The sequence below is a fragment of the Falco peregrinus genome, chromosome 6, assembly GCF_023634155.1.
Source record: "Falco peregrinus isolate bFalPer1 chromosome 6, bFalPer1.pri, whole genome shotgun sequence".
Taxonomy (NCBI): domain Eukaryota; kingdom Metazoa; phylum Chordata; class Aves; order Falconiformes; family Falconidae; genus Falco; species Falco peregrinus.
Genome location: NC_073726.1, coordinates 16,792,472 through 16,812,283, shown reverse-complemented (window position 1 = coordinate 16,812,283; position 19,812 = coordinate 16,792,472). Strand labels below are relative to the sequence as shown.

General features: G+C 36.4%; 1 protein-coding gene across 7 annotated transcripts in view; it reads right to left on the bottom strand.

Moving 5' to 3' along the window:
- The window catches only part of SRPK2 (SRSF protein kinase 2), a 147,340-nt gene that overhangs the window by 32,582 nt on the left and 94,946 nt on the right, over positions 1–19,812 (bottom strand). For all 7 annotated transcript variants that reach the window (XM_055807460.1, XM_055807462.1, XM_055807461.1 and 4 more), the window contains 5 exons: positions 16,657–16,808; positions 9,588–9,696; positions 8,946–9,033; positions 8,605–8,692; positions 3,149–3,255 (listed from right to left, as the gene is read on the bottom strand). In XM_055807460.1, coding sequence (XP_055663435.1) covers positions 3,149–3,255; positions 8,605–8,692; positions 8,946–9,033; positions 9,588–9,696; positions 16,657–16,808 — 544 coding nt within the window. The remainder of the gene's footprint in view (positions 1–3,148; positions 3,256–8,604; positions 8,693–8,945; positions 9,034–9,587; positions 9,697–16,656; positions 16,809–19,812) is intronic.

The window sequence follows — 19,812 nt, the reverse complement described above, 5'->3', positions numbered from 1 at the left end:
GACCCACTACACTACACACCATCTTACAAATTATCACTGACTATCTGTAATTCTGAGGCCAAGAAAAAAAAGATTCCAGAGTACACTGAAAGCCATAAACATTCAGAAGAAAAAATATCTGTTCCACTGTGATATGCAGAAGTGGAATTTATGTGAACCTAGATCCGATATCTCCCACTTTAAAAATATAGTCTTTCTCCTTTTAAATAACAATGTTAGGGTAACAGCTTTGTCTTTAATTTGGCTGAAGTGTCTTTTTTTTTTTTTTTTTTTTTTTTTTTTTTAGAATCCAAACCAGCTCCATGATTTACCATAAAGGACCATTCTGCTAGAAATTTAAAATTAGAAAGAATGTTCTCAGCTGTCTTAAAATGTGGACCAGACTGCCTAATGCTAAAAACTGGAAGTACATTATACCATTAAACCGGTAAGGAAACGTATACTACATGGGCATGCTTTGTACCATGCCCTGAGATGATGGGAGAACAGGGAAAACACTCCTAAGTTTTTATTTACTTGTCCACTGAAAAAGGGGAAAAAAATTAAACAGGTAATGTACTGTGAGTCTGAAAAATCATGACAGCCTGTTACTACAATCAAAAATGTAAATTAGAAGGCTGTATTTTTTCCCTTGTGAAGGTCACATGGTTACTTTCACAAAGAAACTAATTATTAGCAGTTTCTAATTAATATTTGCTTCTTTTCTTTTTATTCAACGAGCCACATCATATTACCTCATTAAACAGATTATTTACTGTATTGTAGATCAAAGCAAAAGTGAGAATTTTCGTTGATCAAATACACAATGTTTGCTTCAGCGTTAGTTTCGATCCTCTCAAAAGAGACTGAGACTGTATGTTTTACAACCCAAAGTAAGGATTCCAGAACGAAATAAATGGGCACTTCCAACCACATCCACCGCAAAGAAGGAACTGTAGCAACTAACCCTTTTTAAAATTCTACAAGGTCTTCTCTTGCATGACAGTTCATAGAAATCTAACCCAGGGGAAAAAAAAACCTGCTTGAAACCAAAATAAAAATTCTTATTAAGAAACTTAACTATCAGCTGCATTTAAAAAAAACCAAAAACATTTTGTCCCAATGTTCAAAAGTACTCAAAAATCGAAAAAAGTATTTTCCAAGTCATAGCATAAAAATTCCTTTTCAGTTGTAGCATGGAATTATAGTACTTTTTGAAATAAAATTGTCTGCTGTACAGTAACAGCAGTGCGATAATTATTTATGAAACTTGAATATGAAAAGTTTTTAGTACACATGTAGCACGAGCCTTGCTTGAGTAGAAGAAAGAATAAGGATCTACATCATCTTTAACGAGATGAACAACCTCGAAGTCGTACCAGTTTATGATAGTCTCACTAGTCCAAACAGTTCACTTCAACCTCACAGAAATTAAACCTTTTTAATCTTTCAGGACTAACCTACTCCTCTTTTTTCAGGTATCAAGTGTTTGAATTACTTGGAATTCTTACCTTTGCTGACATCCAAAGCGTAGTGTAGGTTGGAAGACTGTGCGATTTAAAGCCTCCCCGTCTAAGTCATACCAGCCTCAAAACTGTATCTAATGTCAAAGCAGCCTGCTCAGAGGCCACACTGCAGACAACCTGTTCCAGTGCCTGACCACCCTCACAACAAAGAATTTCTTCCTAATACATAACTAGAATTTCTGTTTCTAAATTGTGTACATTGCTTCTTGTCCTATCTCCACGTATCGACGAGAGAAATCCAGCTGCCATTACTCTACCTGTGCTGAAGAGATTAAAAGTTTCCCCTTTTATTAGCCTTTTATTAGTTCTTCCCTGCCAGGTTACAGGAGCCTGTTGGCAAAGATGCTGTGAAGCTGGGCTCAGAAGTTCTCACCTTCCTTCCAAAAAAGGGTTGTTTTCAGCCTGGACCCATTCAGAGGTCTGGTTTACAAGCAGTGTAATTGAGGTAACAGTACACTGCCATAGGGAGCTCCTAAACCCGACTTTGCTGCTTAACCCAGTGTATCAAGAAATTTAATTGTAATTTCTCAAGTTTTGGCCAAAAAACAGTGCAACCAAAGCAAAAACATTCCAAACAAAAAAAATGACATTTACTGAAAACGGTGGATATTTGTATGTACATATAATACAAATACACACATTCCCATTTCTTAGCAGGCAGCTCAGTTTGGCTGGAGCACTGCATTACTACAGCTCCTTATTTCTGAGACACCTAGTTGTACAGAACTTAACGGACCTAAAATTGCAACTATATACTAACAACTGCATCAATCAGGTTATTTAGCTAATTCTCATTGAAGAGGTGATAGGTTGATATTCACCAGTTGACATACAATAATAATTACAAAGAAACTAACCAATTAACAGATCGCTTATGAATAAAACAGAAGTAAAGTTGATGAAAGGCAATACAAATTGCCTCTAAGTGCCAAAATACTTGGTTTGTAGGTATTAACTGTGAATAGATTAATAGTATATACAAAACCACGGAGATATAGCTAAGAGTTTTCCTTGCTGAGACACTATTTCTCCTTAAGATCACCTCTCAGCAATTTGATTTTCACAGTATATCAAAAGAACATATTTAGAAAGAACAAATCCCAGTGAAATATTCTGAACTGTTTCATCTTGTTAACTCTCTGATTTTACAAAAACTTAAATACAGACAGACAACAATTTTTCAAAGAACAGTTTTTCCTTTAGAACCTCTTTTTCAGAGTCAGATACAATTTTTGTTCGGTTTTATAATGATAATATATTATTTCCCACTGTTTTGATGTTTTATCCAGATCTTATTAAGAAGCATGATGTGTCAACCAAAACTGCAACCGAATATGAATATCCTTAGATCTAACTTTTTAATTTCTAAAGCAGCTCAGGAAACTCTCTGATCAGTGAGAAAACTTGATTAAAAAACCAAACCAAACACACCACCACCACCACCCCAAAACCAAACCCCAGCATGCAGAAATACAGGATATCCAGAAAGATGCTCTTGCAACCCCACACCCCTCCTTGGCATTACCAATAATACTATCCTTATCCTAGGTATTTATTAGTAAAAGTGCAGAAATACCATAATTCTAACCTTCAAACAGTCAACAACGGTAGAAAAACCCAATTAAAACATTAACAGGTCTTACCTGTCGAATTATACTTTTTACACAACGGATGGGAAGGCCTTGATAATTGGACTTGATTATCCATTTTAGGAGATGATGTCCAAGCACTTCAAAGACCATGCAGACATCTGGGATTTAATTAAGGATAACTTCCAAATAAACTTGTTGATGAGATCAACACAAATGTTTGTGTACTGGCTAAAGCAATCATCACACTGTTTAGAGGGAAAACAGTTCCCCCTAAAATGAGCAGAACATGGTATATGCTTTGGTACTACAGTTCAATCATATATAAACATATCAAGGAACAGTGCCCGAATGCAGAACAAATTAAAATAAAAAAATTTAATTATGCAATTCTTGTCAGCTATTTCTACACGTTAACAGTAGCATTAGGGTGAACAATGAAACAGGTAACTGTAAAAATAACATTCATTTTTGTTGTCTTTGAAATAGCTGAAAGTACTGATTTGGCCTATTATCTCTAGTTTCTAATAAATTTTAAATTATATGAATAGAAGGTTTTAACAACAGAAGTCTGCAGCAACAGCGTTTTCGAAAATGAACTGTGCTAAACATCTTTTTGATTAGGCTCAATTGAGAATACTTGACAACAAAGACTAAAGTAGTAAGAGAATGGCTCCCTTACCACCTACAGTTTTAACTGCAGAGAATAAAGGCAATCACCAAAAAAGTCAGGAACAAAGAATATAAAGAACTCAGAAACAATATGCAAAATACACAATGCCAAAAAATCTAATTTGACCCAGCATCTATTATTGGCCGCCAACAGAGGCCAATAGTAGATGACAAGGGAAGAGCATTAGGAAAAAACAAGATGTAGGAACTTCCAGTGATTTGTGGTTCAAAGGCTTCCCCTTTTATATAGAGAGAGATTCTACAGTTAATATACCTGGGTAGGTTATTTTTCTATTGCAAAAAATACTCAGATATTCAAGCTAATTTAAGTTTAAAGATCCACAACATTACAGCAAGAAATCATACTACTTGTCTGAGGATTAACTCAGCATAGTCATGAGCTTGGAATGACCTTAACGTCGCTAGAATCAGAAAGAATGTTCAAAATCTTAATTATATGACACTGCAACGTTGCAAAGAATAATGTAATACAAATAACAGAAAATTAACTTATTGAGAGATACTGCAGGAAAATCTCAATGGATGAGATTAGACTGTATCTCAGAGACCGTTCATAAGGAACTACACTGTTAGGGGAGAAATCTTACCCGGCTTCTCTACGTTTTATTAACTAGAGTTTTAGCAGTGATCTTAAGAGTCCATGACTTAACTTGTGTCAAAAGGAGACTTACTTTGTCTATCGGTCTATCATTTACATTCTTCTCAAGTACCTACCTATATGCATAAACTGAAGTTTTAAAGTCTGCATCCCCTATGTTGGAGTTAGATCAAAACTAGAGGGTCTCAAGGCTGTTCAAAGCACAACATAAAGAACTGTAACATTTTGATTGCTGCTACCCGTTCCTCTCACTTCATGTTCTTTAACTCCTGCATTAGAGGAAACAGTGAATAGTCATTTCCCAATCATACCAACCAAGTCTACTCACAATATTATAAAACTGTTCCATTCAGAAGAGGAAACAGTCTTGGTTACTTTAGCACACAAGCATCCAATGAACAGAAGTCACTAGTAAAGCACACAGCCATCAAAAAGGATGAGCAGAGCACGTTAGCTCTGTAGGGCTTATTAACTTAGCCCATGCGCTGAAGTTGCACTGCTACAGGAACGCTACAGCAACACAGATTTCAGAAAGGCAAGACACTGCAGCATTCAGAAACGAAATTTAGGACACCCGCCCACAGTCCTTCAGACCACTGCTGCCGCAGACTCTCCAGTGCACATTCCCGCCATTCCTTGCACTTGGAGAAGTGCTAAGGGTTGCCAGTAACCAGAAGAGAAAGATGTGTAGGGAAGTGAACAGCGGAGAGGCAAGGGGAGGACACAGAGAAGGAACAGGCAAGGAGGAAGGCAGAGGCACACAGAGACAGAGGGCCACAAGAAAGAAGGGATGTTTACCTGAAAAAAAAAGATTGCAACGTTTTGCTGGGAGGACTCAGACAAACTCAAGACATGTTCAGTACTGGGGAGTCAACTGGGATGGGAAGAAGACATACAGGAGGCTCAATGTTTAGAGTAGGTATGCAAAAATGTGACTGCTGTCCGATCTACTGTCCTGACTTGAAAAACATTAACTGTAAGCCAGACTGCGCACAACAAAGAGTTTGGGAAAAGCTGTGAGTTAACTATTAGGAAAGCAGCCTTGCAAGCCCCAGGATCTTCCTACAGCACCAACATCCTGATAGATGAGTGTGTCCAAAAAGTCCTCCTGCAAAAATAAACCTGAAGCCCACTCAGCAGACTAATTAAGCTACATGAAATAAGGCTCTGGTACCATCATAGAACACTACTGGACGTACCTCAGTTGCTACTCTATTAGCAGCATTTCAGCTCTATGGTATTTAATTAGTGCTGTATATTCTTTGGAGATAAATTATTACAATTATTATAATGTCTGATTCTGTCAGGAATGTTCCCATCTTCATTATTTAACTTGTCTCTCCAAACGCTTGTTTCATTATGTGACAATCTGAATCTTTTATTAAAAAAATGCTACACTCAAATAAATATTTAAGGCTCTCATAAATATCCAGCGCAGACAAACATCATAATCTACACTTACTAAAAACACCAAAGTGCCTGATTTCAGGAATTCCATTATTTCATGAAAAAAATCATAATTACAACCTTTTTAAAATGTACAAGTAGTTAAAAAATTATCAGTCTACTGTAGCATAACACGTTGTTAAAATCCCTCTGTGTATCAACGCTTATTTCAGCTCCTAGGAGAAAGATGACTGTTTCCAGACACACAGTGCAGGCCAATGGCTCCGCACATTCCCATCTCTGTGCTACATCGTTCCTGACAAGTTTCCCTGTTTGGAAGCTCCATGACATTTTGTGGTATTAGCCATCCAAAGGATTCACCCACCTCTCTTCTGTCTTGCTTTAACTTTTAAATGCATTCCATAGCCAATAATCAAGCCTCTATGAAGCATATGTTGTTTTAATTTACAGTCAAGGAACAGATATATAGAGACGTGCTCAAAGGAAGCTGGAAACAGCAAAGCATGGAAAAACTCTCAAATTACTGTATTTCTCTCATCCTGTTCAAATCAATAACACTACCGTAGCACTAATAAGGCATTTTTAAAATGGCAAGACATAGCAGCAAAATGTTGAAGTCAGTTACCTGCTCCCTCCCAAAAGAACCTGCACCAAAGATTATTTTCCCTAGAAGGTAAAAAGGAGTTGATTAAATAATCAATGCAACCAACCACTGCTCAAATAAGCAACGCAACTCAGGACGCACAAGCTGTTCACAGGAAAACTTGAAGTATAAGATACTTGTTACCATATTTTCACTGATGGCTATGACTTCAACAGACTTCCAGTTGTAACTTAAATTTGAGTCCAGTACAGCTCATCCTGTCTACTGTAGCTTTCTGAAAAATGCACTTCTCAGGAAGGAACATTTGCCTTCCACATAAAACAACTTCTGTAATGCCGCTTTTCAACATGAAAGTAACACTGAAATAGAATGAATCAGTATCAGCTGTCCAGTTTTAATCTGCTAACACAAAGCTATTTGAACCCTTTTTTTTTCTTCACTAGTACGTGGTCTCCTTTTGGCTTTGTCAACTTAAGTGCTATATTTCAAAAAGATAAAAGTTTGGACATGCTTTCAAAATATTATCACTAACCAAATTTACTCTTCAAACTTTGAAATGGCTCTTACCCTTAATAAAGATGTATACATACATAGCAATAATTGAAGAATACTAGTGGGAAACTGCTCTGTTAAATAGATAAAAGAGTTATTTCTATGTATAGTTATGAATGCATTTTCTTATTCCCTGTTTTGTATTTTTTTTTACATATGTTTTACAATGAAAACAGTAAGTCAGATTTCTGATTTCTATAAATAAACTTAATTATTTTTCAGTCATACAGCTGTCAGCTGAAAACTCAAAATGCTTTGGTTGGATTAATTTTTTGTGAACCTAGTTAGACAAAACAGATATTTATAAAACAATTCTTAATAAGCATCTTAAGTCATAAATTAAAACCTGGGTTTTGTAGTACAACAGCAGCACCAAGAAACCCTAACCCGGGTTATTCACCTCACTGTGTTAAGCAATTTCCTTGATCACAAACCATTTATATCCAGGTTGAAATGACTACTGGCAACTATATGGTTTATTTTAATTCATTTTGATTTGATGATAAAACCTAGGAAAAAAGACTGCACTAACTTCACCTACTTTCTACCATGGTAGTGGACCACTGAAGCAATGAGGAAACAAATCAAAATGGGACAAACGATGTAGTTAAGATGTCATTCTATAACCGAGAATACTTGTCGTCACCCCCCTGCCCGCATTCTCACTTATCACAGATCCAAAGGCTCCATAACTAATGTCAAGAGGCAGATGGATGGGATGAAAACCGCTTGCACACATCTCCCTGAAAAGATGCTTTCTAGTGGGCATTTAGGTTTCCTGACAGTTACCTCCTAGATTCCTCTCCTAGAGGATGAGAGTTGGTGAAGAGCATCTTAACCTGATCCATTGAAGATTGCAGGCACATCACCAAAAGCAACTTAGTGTTAAGCGCTCTAAAGCAGGAACTGTCTCTTTGTCTGGTAGTGCGACACCATGAATGATGAGGTCTATTATCAGGGCTCCAAGACACAACAAGCATACCCATAAATACCAGCTGTAACAGTAAATGAAAGCACAGTAATATAATAAGCTGCTAAAATATCTAATACAATTAGCAAGGATAACTCACTTCAGCTCAACTCTAAAATCAAACATATTTAGACTTCCTTGAGAACAATATTCAGTCATATTTTACTTTGTCTCCTTTTTTTTTTTTAAGGAAGCATTCAAAGACAAAAGTTTAAATACCTTTGCCAAAAAACAGGTTAACACGTGGCCAAAAGAGGATCACATAAACAAAAGAAGAATCTCCATGCCCTCACATTTTCCACAAGAAAACAGAAACCAGCTTCTTTGTGACACTGATGCTTTCTTTCCCTTTACTAGTCTAGAGCAAAACATATTTCCTGTAAGCCTCAGTTATTAAAAATCTTTTCAGTAAACTCCAGGTTTTAACTAAACTGCCTCTAGTTCTAGCAGACCATGACAAGATTCAGAGGAATTTTTTGTTGTTTTGCATTGTGTTTGGAAACGCTAAACAACTTCCACTCCAGTGAGTGCGTTATACACTGGACTACTCTTTGCATCTACATATATTTTCAAGTTTCTATGCTACATATTTAAAGTAAGACCAACTAGAAAGAAAACCAGAACTGAACTCTTACTTATATCAGTAAACCATTTTTAATGAAGATGCCATGTTTTCAAAAGGATACGAATTCCATTCATTCCAGAAATTTTGAAGTCATCAATTAGCTGTACAACCATATCCTTGTTGGGATCATTAGGGTCACTTTCACGAACCTAAACCAAGAATGTAAACAGTAACATTTTAGGAGAAAATTCACTTTAAAATACTAATTAATTACCTTTCCACATGAAGTTAAACAATATTCTGGAGATTCAGAAATCATTCAGAATAATAAGCCAGCTATCCAGGAAAAAAACCACAAACGTAAAAAGAGTTTAAAACCAATATTCTGCTAGGTTTTTTTTTTTCATTCATTATTACTATTATTACTGGTATTGAGCACTGCATTGCATGAATGATACTTACACATTTAAGCAGCTTTATTTCATCCAAGGCTGTCTCTGTATAATGCTGGGCACTTTTTACAACTTTCATTGCAACAAACCTTTTCCCCCTTGAAAAGAATAAAAAAATTTACAACAAATCCTCTGAGCTAAAACAGACATACTTTAAATACTGGGAAATTTTAAATAGAGTATTTCATAACCTAATGTAGTCTGACAGAAAACACTGAAATTACACTTAAAACCCACTTTCAACCACACTGTGTTAACAGTCGATTTATTGGATATTTTGTCTCCTTGATGCTAATGTCTTTAAAAGAGGAATTTGGTTACACTTTTATCATTCAATCAAGGTATAATTATATTTTTTCATTAAAGATGGATACAGCAGAAATAAAAAATCAGCTTACTCTCACATGTTCAAGACAACATGCACATTCAGTAAGCAAAGATAATTTGTAAAAGAAAACAGAATTACACTTATTTCTGAGAGCTTTTATAAACTATACCCTCAACCAAGAGCAAAGTAAGACTGCAGACATCTTTCTGCATAAAAAGATAGTAAACATTTACATAACTTTATCATGCATGGAAAACGTAAGTTACTGCAAACAAAATAATATAACATATTAAGAAAAAAAATGAATGGAAATAGTTTTCTTACTGCATATCCCAGCATAGCCAGACCGTAGAGAAGTGTCCCCATCCTAACTTTCTAATAACATGATATCGGCCATTGAAAAGATCACCAATTTTCACTGGATGATAGCCTCCTTTCATGAAAAAATGAGTAGAAAAAGAATATTCAGAAAACAAACAATAATTCCCAGGTTTTCAAGTAATTCTTGTAGTAGAAATCTTTCTCTTCAAATTGTCCTGCTCTATAAATAGGAAACCTAAAGAAAATTCTACTCTGATGTTAAGCATTGTGCCCTACTTGGCCTGGAGGGAAAAAAATCTCACGTCCTGTAACTACTGTAGGGTTCATTCACCCTTCTCTCTTGACGGCTTTTATTTGTGGCAATATAACCATCTGTTCTCTATTTCCCCAGGCTTATCTTCCACTTCACAGAGAGTATAGGAAAGATCTACATTATTTCTTTATCATATTTGAAGCCTCTCCAGTCAACATATTTTGGATGATTGCAGTATCTCAACAGAGATTGTTTTAATTCCCATTTGCTTTCTACTAATAAAGGCAGCAATAAAATACTTCCTGAGAAAATGTTACGAACCACGCAGACTGTATTGATGCTCTTCTGCTTGCTCCTCACCCACAGCAGCAATGCATTTTTCTCATGTCTGTTTTTGCAGTGAGGAAGAGAGAGCAGGCAACTATGGGCTTGAACTGTTTTTTAATTACTGAAGTCTGCAGTCCTAACTTACACCACTACACAGGTCCTCAAAAGCCCCCTTGACAGGAAGACAACAGGACAGAGCAGGCTGGAGCTTAGGTTTCTAGCTAGTGTGAGGAGTGTAACGAAGCTTTTTAACTCCTTCATATTTTAAGAGGCATGCTTCCTCCCAGTGAAACATAGAGGAAAACAGCGATCACACAAGATTATTATTCCGTATTTAACACGCTAATAATAACATGTACAATTTTGCCTAAATTGCAAACAAATAATAAAGCTGCACCATGCAACCCTCCAGCACACCACCAGCAGCCAACTCAGAGCAGCTGTCAAGGAATCACTTCTTTGGTTCTTTCTGGTCCTTCACAATGTCACACCCAACTGTCCTTTGGCAGGATCCTCAGTTACCAATTATTTCACTTAAAATTAGGAAAACCTCAGATCATTATGTCTAATTTGCTATATTTGTTTTGAAATCCCATTAAAATCTTGTTAGAACTGGTGCCCAGTTAAGACAACAATGTGAACTTATCACTTAATTCCTTGGATTTAAAACATGGACTTCTCTCTTATCTCCTTTTTTACCTGTGGAACAGTGACATCGCTTCTGGATATATTTGGATCTTTTCTTTGCTAATAACATATTTTGTCTTCAACAGAAGTTCAGTAGTTTGTGTACTTTTCTCAAATGCTTCCAGAGCAGATTAATAAATTTAATAGTCATACGATTGAATGATAAAGGTTAGACATTCAACAGAACAGTAATTCTTAAATAATGTATTGCTCTAGAAGTTTGTATGTCTAAACGGAAACTCTAAAACACACACAGCTTTGGTAATTGTATGTTAAGGTGTAACTTCAGGCTTAGCAGACACTTGCTGGTTTGCTCACAGCCTCAACCAAAAGCTGACCCATCTGACAGGGTTGTAGCTGCCCAGGCTCCCACACGTTACGCTGCTGGCAGTGACTCAGACAGCTTGGCCCAGAGCATCAGGGAAGCAGCACTCAAGTTCTTTGTCGCAGCAGGGGCCCATCTGAACCAAGCGAAAGCGATGATTTGAGATGGGCAGTGTAAGTCTCTGCTATACACAGCATCGAGTGCATGTACCTCCCTGCCCACCTGCCTCCCAGTTTATACCACTCCAGAGGGCCAAGCATGTTCACCAGGCACAGAAACGAGTCTGCTGTGCATCGGCAGCATGCACAGGCACACAGAGCAGTCGGCTCCGCCAGCCTAGCAGGCAAGGTGCTGAAGTTTCTTCTTTCCCATGACATTTTGCACCCAGATATGAGAACAACCTTTAAACTTTTAACCTATAATAACTGTATACTTACAATCACATACAACATGTAATTTCACAAACCAGTAGGTATACAGACACCAATGTTTTCAGTTAAAATACAGCAAAGAAAAAAGGCCCTAGTTCAGGAGCAGTACAGGGCATTACAGGAAGACTGAGCCATACAGAACCAGCCTAGGACTAAGTCCCAGGGACCCCTCCTTGGGGAAAGACCCCCCCCCTCCCCTCCATCACTGGGAAGGAAAAGCCCATGGAAAGCTGCCAGGACAGCTAACCTTGCAACCTAAAAAGGTACCTTCATTTCCACTGCTGAATTGTGTCAGCCTCAGTAAGAACATGCAACGTTGCCAAGTGGGAACTTACTTCCCAAAGAAAAGTCAGATCACTTTTGGAACACCTGACTGGATTTACACTCCAGGAAAGGAGTGGGGGACACTGACTTAGAATTGTCGACTGTTATGCTGTCCACTTCATTTGCAGTAAGAAACGGCAATAACCAACATAAAGCCCAAGTCTACTGCAGCTTCATTATCACAGCAATTTTTCTGAATAAACTCATATACACAAATCCATACTGAGAGAACCATTAAAAACAAAACTAAATTTTAATTTGGCTATTTAACCATCCTTGCAGTAACAGCTGATTAAAATATTTTAAAATCTGGATAAATATAATCATATTTAAAGACAGCTATTGACTGGTTTAAAAAAAAAAAAAAAAAAAAAGAAAAGAAAAAAGTATTATTACTCTTTGGTAAATCGATAGAACTCTACCCAGGATGACAAAGTGACAGATGTGAGTGGAAGGTTAAGAGAACATGCAGCAATTTTACCTTTCCATTACTGAAAAGGTTTGCATTTGTGAAATTAATCAAGTCTGCTGACCTGACAGCAAGAATTACTCAAAACAGTTCCACATAATTCATTATCACAGTATCATTTCTTCCAATTTGAGTTCTGTCCAGCATGTATCATTGCATGAGAACAGTGAGAAGTAGACTTTATTCTCTGTATAATCATTATTCCTTTGCAAACAGATGTAATTAGAAAAACTGAAAAGTATTTAACATGCAGTTTTAACACCTCTCCACAGCTTGCAAACAGGTTTTAAAATTCAACAATACAAATACTTCTGGAATGTTTTACTATTTTCTTCAATATCTTGTCGTATTAAATCATTCCTTAACAGTTGTATGGCTTCAGATGTATTATGAAAACACTCAAAATTCATGCAGCCTTTTGCACTGCTAGAATGGTGCTAATTGAGCCTTCAAGTATATAAAACGTTTAGTGCAAAAAAACTACTTCTAGACAAAGTATTTGCTTTTTTAACATGTTAACAGCATAACACTCAACTATGAAGAATTTTAATGCAGGTAAACATTATTTCTAAGAATACTTTAAGTAAATAAATGCTTTATGAGTGCCACTCTGCAGATAGCTTCAAAGGGTCAAAAATATAAAAAATTTGGGATCGTTTTTTTCCCATCAGAGACAGGAAAGAGAACACCCTATGGAGGAAATCAGTCAAAGACACTAAAGGCATGTTAATAAACTGGGGGTTGCCAAGTTATTTTAGTAAAATCTACGTACTGCAAGAATAACAATACTATATATGTAAACGCAAAGTTATTTTAGTCCCTACAGTACTGTCATAACTAATTATAGCAATACACCAGCATATGCTACAGATACCAATAGCTCTAGCATATTCTCTGAGCATATATACATATATATACACACTTCACAAGATACTTTCTACTGTCCTAAGCCACAACATAAGCAGTCTTGGAAATAATCGATTACCGTTCCTGCACACAGAACTCCTTGATTATTCATGTCAGCAACATACTCATTTATAGGCTGTGGACAACCAGGTAACAACATGCTTAGTTAAATGCATTTTAAAAACTGGTGTCATCCTATGATGAATGTAATTAAGCTCTTCATCACACAGGAAGTATTTCTAGATAGTAGTAAAAAGAAAGCATCTATGCGAAGTTAACGGGTTGAGAAAAATTATGTGCTTTTGGAAAAACAGTACTGGTATTTGAAAATACACAATGTGTAAGCGGCACTGCTGATAATGTTACAAAAAAACCTGTTGTCCTATTCACTGCAACACACGCAGAAAAAGTCTCACAGCTAGCTAGCCAGCTACATGTACTCAAGAAAGAGGGTCAGAAAAATGAGATCATTATTCCTAAATGTCTCCTGAATGTATTGGTAATTGTAGCTGGCTAGTTCTATGTTTGTATAGGGAATTATTCCCTTTGTGAACTGGATGAATGGGAGACATCTCTAGGGGGCAAAGATGATGATCAGAGAAGCAAAGAATTCCAATTACACCCATGACACAACAGGCTCTTGAAAAAAATCTCCAAGTGTTTCAAGGCTTTTCAGAAAAGAAAAAAATCCTAGCTTTACTGCCTAAATACCCCTTCAAAAATCACATAGTTAGACTTCTGATATTTTCGTTCCTTAAACAAATGAAGATTTGAAAAGCATTTGATGTAAATTCAGTGACACCAACAGAAGTAATTTCACAGATTTAAAGAGGCCCTGGAGGATGCCCAGGGGGAACCGAGGTCAGTCTGCTTTACACTGATGGTTGTTAGTTTTCTCTTTCACATCAGGTACTACCTGAAACTAATCCTGTTTCTTGCTTGAAAATACTATTATGACTATTTACTAAACACCATGTAATGTGGTGAAGGTGTAAGCCCAGCACATAGTAACATATTCTTAAAAATCTGAGATAAAAAAATTAGTAACAAAAATACCCTGGCAATGGGAAGTACAGTAACAGGTAAAATGTGGAATTCATTAAAAAAATTAACTATATACTCTCTCATCAAAACTGCCCTCCTATGAGATTTCAGATCAGGGTTGAGAACAGATGAAGTATGCTCTGTGTCTCACTCAAAGGTCCTGGGAGACTGACATTTTGGAGATAAAATTAGGAAGAAAAGAGACACTCCAATAATATGTGATAATTTCCAAATATTTATCTTCCACACTGTAAATACAGGTAAGGTTACCCAAAATAGAAAAACATATTCAAACTAATAAAACACCTCACAAAAAAATGGAAATAACTTATCTAAAAGCCATCCCTGGAATTCTTTTCCAAGTAACTTACTCATTCCCCATACCGAATATAAAATAAACAAACAGAAAGTCCACACGGCCCCAGATCATCCCAATCTGGCCATTCAATTTAGATTTTTATGGTGACCTTCCTTCAGTTCAAGCCCAGCAGACCAAAAGCAGGAAATGTACTGATCAGTCTTACAGGAAATTACGGTCAGAAAATAGGTAAATAAATCATCTACTGAAGCAACAAAAACACTGTTCTCGCATAAACAAATAATGATTATGACATCTAAATGAAGCAAAGCTTCAACCATCTTTAACACACTTCCCCCAGTTCAGAGCTCCAAAACCAGAAGAATTCTGAAGAACCCTTAGTGTACAGAAGTCGCCTTTAATTTTTCAGGAAACTTGGAAGTATTCTCAGCATAACATGCAGCTCATTGTAAAAGCACACAGACCTCACTACTGACCTGCTTATAGTCACAGAGACTTCAGTTAAACAGGTAACTTATAAGCAGGCTGTATACTTAGACTGTTTTTTCATTTGTTTTGTGATCTAGCTTCTCCAGATGGTGACATTTTGCAAGAGATACTGGAACACAGACAACAATGGATTGTTTGAAATTAAATGCAGCCCTTACTTCAGGGAAGAATTAAGTGGGGGCCTTGAAACACTTAATCTCAAGGAAATAGAGATGTTTAGAAGTAAACAGATGTTTAAACAACAAATCCTTACTCACTGATGGAAGATGTTACAGATACCAAAAGTTATCTTAAGGAACAAATGTGCTGTAACAGAAATATTTCTTTAAAAAAATACAAACATGCTTTAGCAACACGTTTTCCTTTTCCCTGCTGCAGACTTCATTTAGTTTGAGTTTACTGTTTGTTTTTCACTATTGGTATCTGTAAGCCACCTAAACATTTGAAATATCACATATTAATAAAACTTCTTACACCAAAATGCAGTATTTTGAAGAATAATTTCAACTGTTAAAGCTGAAAATACAAAACACTTCTTCCAGGATGGGAGAGGGGATACTTAAAATGTCCAGGCTTACGCAGAAACTTCTGATTAAGAAGACATCATCATATCTGACTGAGAAAGCATTTCTTGGTATGAGGAATACAGCATAACATATAGTCAGTGTGCATGCAGTGTTTTTTGGCTGTTCAAAAACATTAATCTGAAGCGATAAAACTCTGATGTTTCCTAAAGTAAATTCATATCCTTGAAATCTAATATGATAGATAAATTATAAATAATGAGTCTATCAACTTTGGGTTTTCATGTAAGTACACTATACGTTTTACACTAATGGGAAGAGACTTGCAACTTTAGCAGCGACATTAAAACAAACATAAGTATTGATGCTATTGTACTGCACTTTCATGTTTTCTTGCACTTAATGACATTTACAAAATGAATACAAGCAACTACAAGAATTCCAGAAATCAAGAGCTAAACCAAGGATGTAGAGAGCTTCAGACAACACTGAGGGCTCTGAAAAACAACATGAAAAAGAAGCATGTAACATAGGCTGGTGCAGGTGAGACAAGAAGGGGAAAAATACAAGTTAAAAAATAAATGTAGTTGATGTTGTTAAAAACATCAAGGCATTTTAGAACTTTTTGGAGCATGGGAGGGGTTGTTTGTTTTTGTTTGGGTGGTTTTGTTTCTCTTGTAACTAACATCAATCAAGAAAAGTTTCTTCACTATTGTTCTAACTAGGACATCAGGAAGAAAACAGAGATGCGGTATTCATACACTTATTGCAAAACGTATAAGCAGGCTATGGCTAAGCGAAAAAGGAAAGCTGAAGACAGTTGTGCATCTGGACCTGAAATACACAGTTGTTCATAATTCTTGTATAAATAAATTCTGTAATTAAAGATCAGGTTTTTAAAAGCCTCACAAGAGCCAGTGTTAAGGCTTGTGCAACAATGCTTATGCCCATCGACACTGCTGAATTGCACACACCTTTACAGTAATCTGCGGGATCCTCTTGCTCCTCATCATCAGACCCTAAAATCTCCTCCTCTGGCTCTGGTGGTGTAGGCTCCGGCAAGGGCGGAGGTGGGGGCGGGGGTGGAGGTGGAGGTGCAGAGGGAGCTTTCTGTTGAGGCTCTGGCCTGAAAATGAAAGACAGCGTATTTAGTAAAGAGCTTCCACACAGGGGTAACAGGGGGAGGAAAAAACGCCTTGAAAAATACTAGCAATGCATCTCACTTCTATTCTCACTGTCATCTTTCCTGTCACCTGTGGGACCCTAGGGATGCACCTGACCAGACCAAAAGCAGGTCTCAAGTAAACTTGGACTTACTTGCTGGAACAGCTTGCAAAAGACAGATGAAGTATATTATCAGATACAGACAAGCTTTTAGAATTTCTGATGAGCAAGTAATATGTTCGACTTATCTTCCTGAGCATGATTGAGAAGAAATATTTTTCAGAGAATATCAAGTTATTCAAAAGGTGATAGAGGAAGGAAGAAAGATCTTGTTAATACACAGCAAGAAACAATCTTCTAGCAACACTGACCCAAACCAGACGACTTAATGCACTTCTCATCTGTAGCTGCTGCTGAAGAACACGGAAAGCTCTATCAGTATACAAAATACTGAAATCAGCTATTAGGAAGTAAGAGAGAAAAATTAATCTTCCTAGGTAGCCTATGACGCACTCCTAGAACTCACACAGCATGCTTTAATATGTACCAACCGAAAAACAAAACAAAACAAAAATCACCAAAACCAAACACTGCCAACCAAGACATGGTTTTCCAACTTGCATTGCATCACCAGTTTAGAAAAAAAAAAAAAAAAACCAAAAAAATGATATGTTTTAGATCCTATTCTGAGACAGGCTGTACTTGGTATTGCTAAACACCTACAAATTAAATTTCCAAATTCTGAATATTTTCAATACACATAAAAAATTAAATCTGGGGTTGAAGTATACCTGTTTATCAAATAATTAAGAAAGCCTTCTCCAAACAGTTTGACACTTATTTTTCATATTCATACTTCATAAAATTAAAAAATATATATTTGCCAAATGACAGCTTGCAAAATAAATTTGCAAATTAACTTAAAGCATTTATGCCAACAAAGGTTTCCATAATATGCCTTTGTAACTACTTCAAATCTAATCCATCTGAAAAATACTGTATTAACAGTAATTTGTCATTCATACAATAATAAAAAGAAATCAGTAATTTGCTATTTCTTCAGGTCCTATAATTCAAATTCAAATACTTCCTTGATCATGAGTAAAACCTGCATTTGTTTGTCCCACCCCTATAGTCCTCCTCTTTATAATTCCTCCCATTTACACACTGTGATTGTTCAAGACAGACAAAGCATTTGGAGTCTAAGAGTACACAGTTTGTCAGAAATAAATTCCACTGGCAACATGCACCGCCTGCACAGCAGCTGCTATTATGCTTTTGCTTTAAAGGACATCACTGGAAGTTGCACATACCAAATTTATCTGCCTGCTACCCCTTCCAGATAACAGCATTCTTCTGTTCCTTCAGTATATGGTCAGATTTAAAAAGAAATATTTTAAACTAATTTATTAATGTTTAAGTAATAATAAGAAATCTTATAATAAATAAATTTGTGTAATTTTTAACTGCGTAAAGCTTAGGATAGAGCAGAAGAGAGAGAAGGGATCCATTTGTAGGATAAACAATAAATATGTTTGCATGTGCTTCTACTTACATAAATTACGCTTTTCTTGCCTTTATCTTTCCTCTTTTGTTCCCAACAGATGTCTCTATATTGTACATTGCAAGGAAACCAAACCGATATAGCAAAAGGAAGGTACAGCACGTTCTCTGGCCAGTTAATCTTACTACATGATAGATTAGTGGCCCTCCAGTAGCCTGGTTTCACAGTGTCAGCAAGCCGATGGCCCCCACACCCAGTCTGATGTTGGCAAAAAGCTTTAACCAAACAAATCATGTGTAACAGTCTACATTATAAACCTTGAAACCTCACCTGCTGGGCACAGGCCATTTTGGATACACAGATCAAGAACAACGAACACTCAAAAATTAATAATACTAATGATGAGCAAGAAAGATAAAGGAGAGCAAAAGAGCCTGAACTTCATAAATGGATCTGAAAGCAGTGTGCCAGGTAACAGAGGCACGTTCATCAGTGCTTGGACTCATTATTTTGGACAGTACCATCGGTTTACTTCATTCTGACCTCAAGTTTCTATGTTGTTGATCACATAAGATGGTACAAATATTGGAAAACCTAGGGTAGGTTAGGGCAATGTGGCACAGGGGTCCTAAGTTCAAAAATCCATTGAAGCTGTGTCAATTTTGTCTTTAAGATAGCAACTACTTGGTCTATTTCTGCACATGATAAAGATGATGCTTTAAAGAGAACTGGAAATATTTCTGGAATTGAGAATCACACATTTTGTCACTCATTTTGAAATAAACATCAAGGAACACCAAGAATCTCTCTTCAAGAGAGGAAGTAGTGTACAACTTTAGATTTCAAAACAGCCAATATCTGAATTTATTCCTAGGGAAACAGATTAAAAAAAGACTCAGAAGCAGCTCTACTTTCTCATACTACTATATTTAGTTTTATTTTGAAAAGGGTTTTTTCCTGTCTCCAATCCTAGTTGTATTTGTTATTGAGTGTTGTCTTATTGTCCTTTGTGGACATCTACTTTATTTCCTTATGGAGTTAGTTATGATTTTATCTGTGAATAGCAAAACACTGTTTTAAAGTCAGGAAGAACTTTCATTTGCCCTTTTAGTTTTGCTTGCACCTTTTGAAGCAATCAAATACTAGTACATGAAGAAGGGTGAAGGAAAGAAATGCTACTGGGTTACATCAGTCTGCTAATTCTGCATTACTGGCTTATTTTGCCATTTTTTGCTTCAGTTTCGGATTTTTAGTGAGAGATTCTTAGCACTGTTCTTATGTTTTGTTCACGGTCACATTTCTGGGGTATATGTAAAGATCAAATCTTTAACACTTGACCTGGCTGCTTAAATTCTGCCTGCAAGTCGAATAACACATCCTGGCATCACTGATAGTTGCTCTTCTGCCAGTACACAATTTCAGAGTTAGGTAGGACATGAGTTGATGAAAGAAATCAGATTTT